This window comes from Panthera uncia (assembly GCF_023721935.1).
Source record: "Panthera uncia isolate 11264 chromosome A1 unlocalized genomic scaffold, Puncia_PCG_1.0 HiC_scaffold_16, whole genome shotgun sequence".
NCBI lineage: Eukaryota > Metazoa > Chordata > Mammalia > Carnivora > Felidae > Panthera > Panthera uncia.
This window is the reverse complement of record NW_026057576.1, coordinates 46,349,241-46,361,847: the sequence shown is the minus strand read 5'-3', so window position 1 is coordinate 46,361,847 and position 12,607 is coordinate 46,349,241. Positions and strand designations below refer to the sequence as shown.

At 36.4% G+C, this 12,607-nt stretch overlaps 1 protein-coding gene across 4 annotated transcripts in view; it reads left to right on the top strand.

Moving 5' to 3' along the window:
* KLF12 (KLF transcription factor 12) overlaps positions 1-12,607 on the top strand; it is a 435,411-nt gene that overhangs the window by 286,940 nt on the left and 135,864 nt on the right. For all 4 annotated transcript variants that reach the window (XM_049647469.1, XM_049647471.1, XM_049647468.1 and 1 more), the window contains one exon: positions 3,125-3,671. In XM_049647469.1, the coding sequence (XP_049503426.1) occupies positions 3,125-3,671 (547 nt within the window). The remainder of the gene's footprint in view (positions 1-3,124; positions 3,672-12,607) is intronic.

Below are 12,607 nucleotides of genomic sequence, written 5' to 3'. Positions count from 1 at the left end.
GCGTTTGCCTTGGTTTCTCAGAGCTTTTGTTGTCGCTCTTGGCTATCTCCTGTGTTCCTGTCACCTCACTACAGCTATACATTTATGGATTCTCACCTGAGAACCCATGCATTTCAATTTTCCCCCTTCTGAAAACAAGGAAATGAATTCTATATGATGATTTCAGGATCAAGTCTTCAGGTGTTTTTTCTTTCCAAAAAGGAGGAGCAAAAGTATGCCACAGATGTTTTGAAACCATATTTAGGCAATATTGCTAGCTTTCCATATATGTACGTGCAGCCTGAAGCAACAATCATGGATGGCTTTACCTGCCTCATTATCCCAGTAGAAGAGGTAAGTATGGCTGTAAGGATATAATAATATGTCAATACTGTAAACAGATGAATGGTAAAGTAAGGATTTTGTCCTCTTTATACTGATGAGGCATTGCCTGGAGACATGTTGGCTACATTTTTACCTGCTACATATGAAGAAGGAACCAACATGTGTCTCTGTGATGGTGATGCTTATAAATTCATGCATAATGTGTCCAAGGTTCCAAAGTTGATGTGTGCGGTTCAAAGATTTGGTTTGTCTTTGTGATCTTTGTGATCATTTTCTGTATTTTGGTTCAAGCTCATGTAAAAGCTATGTAGTTCTCACATATTTGAATATACCTAGCGACTCCTAATATTTGGTCCTTCATAGCTTTCCTGGTATATGCAACAGAATTATAAGAGGAACACTGTTTATTTGTTGTTATAAAACAGCGTTTAAGGAGTAAATATTTTTCTTAGTGGCAGATTAAGCAGATACCTACAAAAGATGGACTCCTGTTCATAATCCAAAGAAGTCGAAGTCATTTGCAAAGCTTAGTAACACTTGAAGTCTCAAAAGCCATCTCTACAAATAAGCTCCATATTGACTACCTCCCGTATTGCTGTAATTTGCTAAAGTAGTCTTTTGTTTACGGTATGAAATGTCTTTACGGTGATGACTTACACCTCAGTCTTTGGTTTGTAAACCTATGTAGAAACCTTATATCTGACTAGATAGGTAGGAGGAGAAAAATTTGTGGTGGAAATAGCCTCTACTTCCAAAATTAGAATTCTGGATGTATCTAATACAGTTCTAAGAAGAGAGAAATTAAGACTATATTTGAAGCCAAACAGTGTTTCATAACATGTACTTAGTGACATATTTTATAATGTTAATGACAAACCAGTTGGGATATTTTGTGAAAGCAGCCTCAACAAAGAATTTCTATATGGGTCTAACATACTAATAAGAAACATCTTCTATTGTTCTAAAAAGAAATTAAATGATAATGCTGAGAACCAATTAAAACACTGTTCTAGTTATAATAATAGATAATGCTAATAGCTTTTTTAAAAGTAGCTCAGTGTGGGGTTTTTTTTTGTTTGTTTCTTACTGTCTGAGAAGATTAAAAAAGTTACTTCTCAGTTTCAACACATAGAGTGAAATCTTGGCACTGAGAATTTCATGCAGTAGATATTTTGTATGGTTTATTTTTATGCTTTCTAATTCTTAACTTTTTTGTGGGTAAGTAACCATCTTAGCTTAGAAACAAATTTAAAAAAAACGAATAAAACATTAACCCATTTCCCTTTTAAGATGATCTGGTACCATTGTTGACTTATTATCTTTCTTTTTTCATTGCTGTTGAACGGAAATCCCTTGCACTACTGCTTATTGTATGTTTTGAATGGAGCTCTAATTTCTTTTCTGTAAAGAAAGGTTTTAAAAAGCGTGTTTTGTTCCTTTAAGTGTATGCTCAAATTTTAGGGGAATAGCAAACAAAAATCTTTTGTTAAACAAAGAATGAAATGAAACAATTTAAGATAATTTCAGACATTGTTGTTTTGATACCATAATGAAGCTGAAAAACAGTTTTTCGTCTTCATATAATATTATAACAGTGCCCATGTTAGCCTGGTCAAATTAGATGAAATCAAAATAATCTGTCACCGTCTAATTCTCTCTCATAAGGCTAGCCTGACATATAGTAATAGAATTCTTAGGCCATTTTAGGCCTTGGAAGTGGGTATTCAGTGACTACTTGTTGAATTTATGAGTGAATAAGTCTAAGAGTAAATTATATTCATGCCCAGTAATAAAATGTTAAGTCCATTAGTCTGGGTAGAATCTTGGATTTTTTATTATTTAAAATTTGCTCATTAAAACTGAAAAGAATGAAAATGAACTTGTACAAAGTTATCTTTATCTTACACTTTTAAAAATTCATAAGCAATTTAATATTTCCAGAATAAGTTTTTCCTAAAATTATTATTTCCTAAAATGTATGCTTGTAGTAGTTATGTACATTATTTTGAGAAAAACATGTCGTAACTAAGAGTTAAGATATAACCCAACTGTTAAAAAAATTTATATTTAATAATTTAACAATTGTGCCCTTTTTCTCTGCTGGTAATGAGAATGGTATGGGAGCTCTTGCACCAAATATGAAGTTGAAATGTGGTGATTTTTCCTGACTTTGTTGCTAGGTATTTTCACTCCTCCAGATTACGATCATGTTGAGTAAAGGTTGGAATCATGAAATTGTAGAATTGTGGGGCTGGAAAGGATATTTAAACTAATTTATTCAAAATCTCTTTGCTTTATAACTGAGGAAGATGAGACCCATAAATGTAGGATGGGTCAAGCCAACAAAATGAATAGTTTTTTTTTTTTTTTTAATTAAAAAAATTGTGATTTTAGATGAATAAGCTATTGTATTTACTCAGTTTTAAGTAGGTAACGCATTCCATACTATGCTTGTCTTTTAGAGATTTTATGTAAAATTGCCATTCATTTTTGGGTTCTTATGGCCTCTTTTCTGCTCCATAAAGCACTTGTTTCACTGGATTTTAACAACTGTGTCTGTCTCTCCCAATAGGATGAAAATGTCTTTCTAGCAGAGGCTTTGTCTTACACTGTTGTGTACTTTTGTACTCTCAACTCTAATCACAATGACTGTCACAGAGCACTCCTTCAACTACTTGGGGAATGAGTAGTATCTCATAGCAATAAGAGAAAAATTAATAAGCACTCCAGTAGTAAATCTTGCACCTATTAAATGTATGATTAACAAAGATCAATATGTGTTCCATTTTTCTCCCCACAGTCTCCAAACGTCCACAACTACCCCGATATGGAAGCTGTTCCCCTGTTGCTAAATAATGTGAAAGGGGAGCCGCCGGAGGACTCGTTATCTGTAGATCACTTCCAAACACAAACTGAGCCAGTGGACTTGTCGATCAACAAAGCCAGGACATCCCCCACAGCCGTTTCATCCTCCCCAGTTTCCATGACAGCATCTGCCTCCTCGCCTTCTTCAACTTCAACCTCTTCATCGTCTTCTAGTCGTCCAGCCTCATCCCCAACTGTTATAACATCCGTATCTTCAGCATCATCTTCGTCAACAGTATTAACTCCAGGGCCCCTTGTCGCCTCCGCGTCTGGTGTGGGAGGCCAGCAGTTTTTGCACATTATCCATCCTGTACCGCCTTCGAGTCCCATGAATTTACAGTCTAACAAACTGAGTCACGTTCACCGCATCCCTGTGGTGGTACAGTCGGTGCCTGTTGTCTACACAGCTGTGCGGTCACCTGGAAATGTGAACAACACTATTGTAGTGCCGCTTTTGGAAGATGGGAGAAGCCATGGCAAAGGTAAGGGACACAAGCGAAGCCTTGATTTATTTCAGCGCTAGAGGTAACTATTCTTTTATTCAGTGAGCAGATCCTAAATCGTATACAACTACACCATATCCAGAGAAGGTCTGTGCACAACACCACAGAGACCCAGCTGATCAGCCATTCAGTAGAGCAGTTTAAAAGAACTAACTGCATGTTTGCATAAGTTTTTGCTTCAGTATTATTGAGTCTGTATTTTTATGTACCCGGTCATTTAACGTTAGAATTCAAATATCTTAATTTGCAAAATAATGTTTACCTTCAAGTGCTCAGATGGAGAGGACAGTCTATACTTAGCGTAAGTGCTTGTAAGTTGAGTTGCCATTAAAAGAATTCTGAAGTTAGGCGTTTGACTCCAAAAGCTCCATGTAGCTTGAGTTCTTACCTTAGTGTAAGTTATTGTCATTTCAAGTAACAGGATGATTTGGTATGATGGAATATTTCAAAATGCAGTATTAAAATTCCCTTCTAGGATTTAGAAGGCAGTACGATGCTTTGTGTCTATTTAATACTCTAATAATACCGACTTACCTAATTCTATATGGCTGTTAGGCAGTTGATCATTAAATTACTTTCCTATTGCTGAGCTCTTATTTTTTCCAATTTTTACTAGAAGGAATTATAGTAACATCATGCTGCTGAGTTTATCTTCCTTTGTCATGAATCTGAAAACTAAGTCACCCTTCTGTAGAAATGTAAAATACTGATCACCATTGACTCATTCCCTCTTAAACTAAGTATCTATGTATGTATTTTGTCTGCAGGACCAAGAAACGATGATGAGTTAAGACTTAATGTTGTATTACTTTTTGCTTTGATACCATATTACTACTAAATATACATTGATACCATATTTTAGCACATAATTAAAAAATGACCGATGACTACATAAACACCGCCTTCTCATAAAATGCTAGTAAACATGGATTGTTATAGTTCTTATAGAAGGTAGGATTCAGTGCATAGAAATAGCAGTTGATTGCGAAGTTAGAGAAGTTTTTACAAACGTTCACTACAAAACTGTGCATTCATCTTTGGCAAGTTATTGTTTTATCTGCATCGAGTTTCTTCATAGCCACAAAATCAACTTTCCCTTCTCAGTATTACCAAGTGAGAAAATCACATGATTCATAGCACTCAGAGATTTTAGATTGCACACTTGAGATGCAGACATTCTGATCTTATCTGGCAACCTCTGTCTTTTGTGCTGTTATGGGGAAAGGCCAGGAACTAGTCCCACCACTATCATAGTGAATAGGTAGATGAGGGAGTCTTTTCTTGGATTTTACTTTAGTTTGACCCCCCCTCTGGTGTTACTAATACTCCTGATCTAAAGGAGCTAACCAATTTGAATAATAACATAACTGAAGGCCACATTAGGTATTTGTTTTCTTTTGTAATTTAAAGATGTGTTTATAAATTATTTAAAAATCAGGAATTTTTAAATAGAACCTTGCACATTATATTACTTTATATGTGTGTATGTGTATACCATAGAATCCAATCCTTGTGCCATACCCATTAAGGGAAATATTTCTTTAATTATGAAGTTGATTGATGAGGATTTTAATTTTGTTCATGACTTTTTTTTTTTTTAATAATTTTCATGTACTAATGAAGGAAACAAAAGAGAGATCTCTTTTACTTGATATTATCCTTTTATGGGAGAGGTTATTTTTATTTTTATTTAGGGTGATTAGTATAGAAAGTATATTGCCAAAATTATTTTCTGGCAACTGTGTCTCTGCAGAAGAATTTGGTTAAGACTCACAGTATAATTTGCTCTCAAGTGTATTTGTTAGTTTCGTGCAGTGTTTTTTACTCAGTAGTTTTCTCATGTCAAGGAGAAAAATTGATACAATCATAAATCCCCTGGACTGTGATATGGACATTAGGAGCATGAGATTCCAGATCAGGAATCTAAAATCTTAGCACCGTCACTTACTGCTTTAGATGGGAAGTTTTCTTCAGTGATTAAATGGGGATAATAACATGATCTATCCGTGAAGATTACTGGGGAGATTCAGTAAGAGCTTAATGTCTAGATTAATCAACTATCAATAAAATGTTTGTAATTATATATCATTATTACCTCCTCTCCAAAATACTTGAAGTAGTAATATTGAGAAATTTTTTTTTTCTGTCTTATAAACATGAAGTTGGAAGGAAAAAAAAAAATGACTGAATTTACACATGAAAAACTGCTCCCAAGAACTTAGTATAGAAATGCTTCTCAAAGTCATTACTACAGCAGGTTATAAGGGATGAGAGTTTACTATGAGAAATTATCTGGAAACATCCCCTATTTTCTATTTTTATTAGTTTGTATTAAGTTTTTATAATCACCATATTATACAAATATGGCTGTGGCATTTTCTAAGTTGGTTTTTTTTTTTTTTTTATTGTTTACCTGATTAATTAGATGATGGTAAAACTGTCTAGTGGAGGAGGCCTGCCTACCTCACAGAATGAATAAAAGAAAGGGCATTTCAGTAATTCTTCAGGTCTTTATTTTGCACATTTGCAGCCGGGCACTGGGCCAGCATTGAAATGGCTGAGTGATAAAGGGAGCCCTTTTCCATTCCCACGTAGGACTTGTATATCTGGTAGGGATAAGCAAAAGAAAATACGGTAGGGGAGTTGGGTATGCAAAATGCTAATAATACAATTACAAAACTAACTCATATAAATGCAGATGATTGTACTGGCTAATTATTTTTAAAGTTGTTACAACACATCTGGTCTCTGATAGAGAAATAGTTTACCTTATCATATGTTACATTACACAAAGAACTGTGAATGTACCCATCCATGTTATAAGTTGACGTTATTATAAACCGAGTCATTTGTCCATTCAAGTATTTATAGAGCATCTATCATGTAACAGGCATTTTTTGGTACCATGAATGCAGTGTTGAACAAAACAGATGCTGTTTCTATCTCAGAGTGCTTATAGTCTACTGGGAGGTATCGACATTAAACAAAAAATCATATAATTGATAATTACGGACATTCTGTGCTTAAGTTGGATTAAAACATAAACCGCTCATGGATTTGCCCAGGGGAGAGAGTTTAATTATAATTTCAGGTAGAGAAAGGTGTATTTGATGAAAGTATTTTCACAGTGGGTGTTATATATGATTAGAAATGTTTCTACCAGGATGCTCAGAGGGGGTGGTTAGGGTTTAGGGATATGGTAGGGTGAAACCTCCACCCGACCTTGCTTGACTAACAACAGAAGGATGTGAGAAAGCTTTCCAGTGAGGATAAAAACCCAGCCCATGCAAATATTTAAGGAATATTGGTCTAAAAGAATGGCAAGTTGTTAGCTAGCCGTAGGCACTGACATATCTCAGTTGGGCCTTGAATGTGATGTATGATCTGAAGAAATATGGCATGCTCTCTGGAAGGTATAGCAAACGAACGCAGGTTAGGCTAGAGAAGCCAGATGTCGGAGCAGGTCTGAGGAATGTCTGGGGAAGACATTTTTTCTCTTAATACCAAAAGGACAAAGAAGTTAGCCCCCAAAGCGATTGTACGGAGAAGGGGGAGCTCTCTATGTAGAGGGAATAGCCAATAGACTGATCTCACCCGAGTTTTGTTACTATGTAATTTGAGACACATTATTTATAAACAAGACCCTAAAGGGATTATTTGACCTCATAAAGGAATTTCAGTCCAGCCTGGAGAAGTTTTTGGTAGATTTCCCAGGAGATTTTCATTAGTTTTTACAGATACTTAGTAGCAGAAAAACATAAGGGTCATAACAAATCACAAGCAAAGTTGTTCTTAGTTTGTTATTGCCTGGATGAAGGCAAGTTTAGGATTGTTTCCTTCCCTCCCTCCCTCCCTCCCTTCCTTCTGAAAAAACTATATGCCAAGTAAAATTCTGAGAATTGGGGTTCCAAGATGAGCAAGTGCCTACTGTCATGGACCTTACCTTCTAGTGCAAGAAACAAACAATGTATGTCAGATGGTGTAAGAGCTATGAAGAAAAATAAACCATGATAAGGGGATGGGAAGTCCAAAGAGAGAAGTGCAGTTTTAGGTATAACCACAGAAGGCCTATCTGAAATATAAACCATGATAATGGTACCTGAGGAAGACCTCTACAGAAAGAACTCCTAAGTGTAAAGACCTGAAGCATGAGTGAGCATGACTGGTTTGGGGAGGAAGTACAAGGCAGCTGGTGGAACAGGAGGGAATGGGCAGTAGGAGAGCAGGCCATGAGCAATTGGAATAGCAATAGGCCAGGTCATGTATGGCATCAAAGAACATGGTAAGGTCCTTGTCTATCTTCCTAAATATGATAGGAAGCCATTGGAATGGGAGCTTTGAGCAGGAAAGTGACATGACTACTTTTTACATTCTTCCTTTTATAAGAATCACTAAGACACTGCTTGAAGAGGACTGCGAATTGCACATTTGGCAAGGACGGGGTTGTTGACACAGACGATGTGTCATTGGGAGTGGTGGGGACAAAGGACTGAATGAAGTGAGTTCGCTTTCAGATGGGAGGTGAGGGGGTGAGGGAAGACTGAAATTCTAGGCAGCTCTTTGCAGTAGCTCTGCAGGAAAGAGTTGTAGATAAATGGATTGATGGCTGGAAAGGCTTTTAGGCTCTCGAGGGAGGGATTTAAAAAAGGAGATATTATAACCTATTTGTATACTATCAAGAATAATCCAATAGAGAGTCGAAAACGGGTAATTCTAGAGAGGGAAGAATTGTAGAAGGAAAGTCTTAATTGCATGTTAGTTCCTTATATTATACTGTGGAAGTAACCTACATCTTGCAGTAATTAATATGAATTCTAAAGTCAACTTACTGGATTGGCAGAATATTTAGAAAAAAAAAGATACATGATGGAAAATGAAAGGAAATGCAAAAACAGCAGATAATGATCTAGGGTTGACAATGAAAAGCAGACGAATGAAAGTTCAGTACAATTTGGGTTCATTGAAAATTATAAAAATGATACCAGAATTCAGATCAGACATTTCTCATTCATCACCTAGTGGAAAGTAAAGAATAATTCAAGACAAAATATAAACTCCAAATAATTTGCATTTGTCACTTAAAAACTACTTTTTATATTTGAGTATTAATAGATGTTACACTTTAGAAATTCACAATACTTAAAGAGCAATACCATAACCAGTCTGTGAAAACCCAGCTAACAAGCCAGAAAAAAGTGGACGTATCTCCTCCCTCCCTTGTCCCAGATGGTCCTTTTCTCCGTGTAGCTGAAGAAACAGGTAATAGCACCGTGATGCCCAGGAATGAGGGTCAAGCGAGGGCGTGATTGATCCGGGGCTTTGGAATAATCAGAACTGAAAAAGCCTCATGCAGCAAGGTGGGTACTTCACCGTTGCCCAGTTTTTCTCCTTGACCACTATCCCATTCTTCTGTCCATGTGACCATCATAAATAGATTGCCTAAGGACCAGAGTTTGGCTCCAGTTTCCTGTGCAGCCACATTTTCTCCCATACAAATGCAATCCCAACAGTGCAGTCTGCCAGAATTTTACACAACATATTTATTGCATTAAGACTATTTTTAATGGTGTCATACTTGAAAAACAACTTATTATGGGTGATGAGCACATTATTCCTGACAAAGCAGTTATGCTATTAGATCCTTGAGTAGAAAGTACTTTTTTCCCTAGAATATCTGAGTAGATTGTGTTGATACTGCTGTAAAGAAACCAACCCCATTTCGGCATGTACTTCCTTTGGTCATCTTTTTTAAGAGTGGGTTTTTTTTTGGTTTTTTTTTTGGATGCAGTGAAGAATCCTCCAAAAATATACTGTATTTTCATAGCACTCATTCAGGAGTTTCAAAGGGATGTGGTCGTGGGCAAATTTGAAATACTCACACCCCATTTTCTTCCCTACAAGCTGTTGCTTTTCTCAGCAGCCAACAGGAAGAAGCCACAAGTGTATTTTTAGTCCTGTGCCATTTCTATTTGTGAAAGGAAATATGGTCATTGCAGTGATTGCTGCGAAGCTAGTTGGAGAGGATGACTCTACTTCCCCTGACCATTGAGTGTGGCTATAGTTTTGCTCCCATGAAACTCCCCATTTTCAGATCTCCACATCTTCCATTGTCTGCTGCTGTCACCTCTCTCACTTGGTGGTGTTAAAGATGTCTTATTTCAGGTGATGATCCGTCTGTCACGGACTCGCTTCCTCTGTCTCCCGTACACATGCATGTCCTCTTTTCGTTCACTGTTCAGTGGAATCCGGTGTCATCTGTCCATATGACCAGAATAGTGCCAGGCAGCTGACCTATGTCTGTGTGTATGGTTGTCTTCTTGAGTGATCGAACTACCACAGCTCCTTTGGCAAATGTATTCTTCTACTTATGCTTAATTATGAGCACTTCTAGATAGAGATTCATAGTTGAGGTCTGCATTTGGTTTTTGTTGACAAACCATTTAGTTACTTATGTTCTTTCATTAATATATATTTTTTAATGCTGCCTTTTGGGAAGTGGGACTGGCATGTCACTGACTTTGGTTTATTATTCTTAAATAGAGACTTTGATAGGACTTGAGTGTTTCACTACTGTTATTAAAAGTAAAAGCAGGAACTTGTTAAAGAGTGAGAAAAGCAGGCAGCTAATACTAATGAAAGACTGAGTTGTAAATAGGAGTTCAGAATATTTTATACAGATGCATAGGTCATTGTGTTTATGTGATTTTCAACAAGGAGTGGAAATTTATCTTTATCTTCACTTCTGGGCATGTGCAAGAGCTTGAATAGCTTCCTTCAAAAAAAAAAAAACTGGCTTCTTCTGTTCTTGTTGATCTGAAATACTACAGTCTTCTAATTCCTCTGCTTCTTCTGGCATAGACTGGTTTGGTTCTAAGAGTTGACAGTAATAACTAGGTCACAGAGAAGGCAGAAATTGTCTAAACTATTGTAAGAGAATTAGCAGAAAAGAGAAAACTCTAAGTAAGCTCCTTGTAAACTGTAAAATGTCAAAGAGTGAGTTTGATTGGCTTCTCCGCGCCACCCCGCCCCCAACCTGCCCCCACCACCTCAGTTAAATAAAAGAACAAAGGGGAAACAAGAGAAAAAGGAGAAAGTAAGGAAACTGGGTGGAATCCACATTGAGAGAGAGATGAGACTTCACTCAGAGGTCGATATTACCTAGGGAGGGGAAGATCTAAATCAGAAAAATCATCTATTAAAGTAGTTAAAGCAAGAGGTTAACAAAATGGTCTTTGTATTCATTCTATTACAAACTGTTAGCTACCACAGCATTTTTAACCTGTTGGATAAGTTCGTTTTTTAATACAAAGATTGAATTTATGTTGAAATGAATACATGCTTAAATATGATATTTTACTAATAAATATTCTCATGCAGTTGCTACATTCATTTTTCACCACACCTGAGAAGCTTCTCAGGTGATATTTAATACGTTGAACATTAGGTATTGGGTTTTGAAATACAATAGCTTTCATTTCCTTTGCGGTTTCATTTTTTAGAAACAAACTTTTTCTCTTCTGAAACATATGAAGTTATCATATATAATAAACATAAAAGTATAGTTCTCACTTAAATATAAAGCTTTTGATTTCAAATAGTACAGGTGCTAGCATGCCAGAAGGAAGTTCTTACTTTGCGTATTAGATTGCAGGTATTTATAGAATTATTTTGATGGTTTTTGAATGTATATACTCATTGCAAGAGACCTTTGGAAACCTATCCAGCCATCTAAATATATCTGCATATCAAATGACTCTTAAGACCTATAGTAACAAATGAAGAAGGAAGACCGTAAGATCTAAGAGGGAAACTTGGCCTTAAAATTATTGCTGGCACTATTTTAAATTGGCCTTTTAATTATTTACAACTCTCTGGCTGTAGTTTCTCTTCCTTATTTTTTCTTATTCCCTTAATAATACTTTTTCTGTTCCAAGCTCTGTAACTGTTTTCTCAGTTCTTTCTCTTTGCCTGTTCTCCATTGTTAATTGAGAATTTGATTAACTGATATTCTTTGTGTTCTTTAGAAACAAACAAGATGATATTTGCCTATCTAATAAATAAAAGAACTACCAATTTACAGAGTAATAATCACATACTCGATTTTTCTCCAGCTACCTTTAAATTTTTTTTTTAATGTTTTTATTTATTTTTGAGACAGAGAGAGAGAGCACGAGTGGGTTAGGGGGGTGAGAGAGAGGGAGACACAGAATCCAAAGCAGGCTCCAGGCTCTGAGCTGTCAGCACAGAGCCTGACACAGGGGTCGAACTCACGGACTGTGAGATCATGACCTGAGCCGAAGTCAGACGCTCAACCGACTGAGCCACCCAGGCGCCCCTCCAGTTATCTTTATATAGAGGGAGATATGCTACCCTGATTGACCAGTTGTATGTGCTCTTCATGACCAGTGGCTTCACCATCTTTTTTCTTCTACCTGTTAATTCATTTATTCAACAGATTTTTATCGAACTGATTATATGGCCAAGAATATCCCCTGCTCCCAGATATGGAGATTTTTCAAGTAACTCCTCTTAAAAGTCAGCTCTACTTTACAGCACACTGAAGCACTATTGTTCATACTGTGGGTGTTTTTCCTGTTGATGAATCTTGAAATCAATTTGGTAGTTCATAATCAGCAGTTTTAAAGAAATAAAATGGAGATTTCTTAAAAATCTGAGCATATCACCCAAATAAATGTTATATCATGAAACTTTGTTGAGTAATCTATTAATTTACATACATGTGAATGTGGTACTGTAAGAGTGTATGTGTGTGCACTGAGTCATGTTGAGATATGTATTTCTTGCTGTGGTTCCTGTCCAGAAAGCTTGAAAAACACTGCAGTGGATTTCTCACCTTTGCCTCAGCCCCTTTCTTCTTCCTTTCTCCTTCCTGCACCTCCTGCATACTCTCAAAG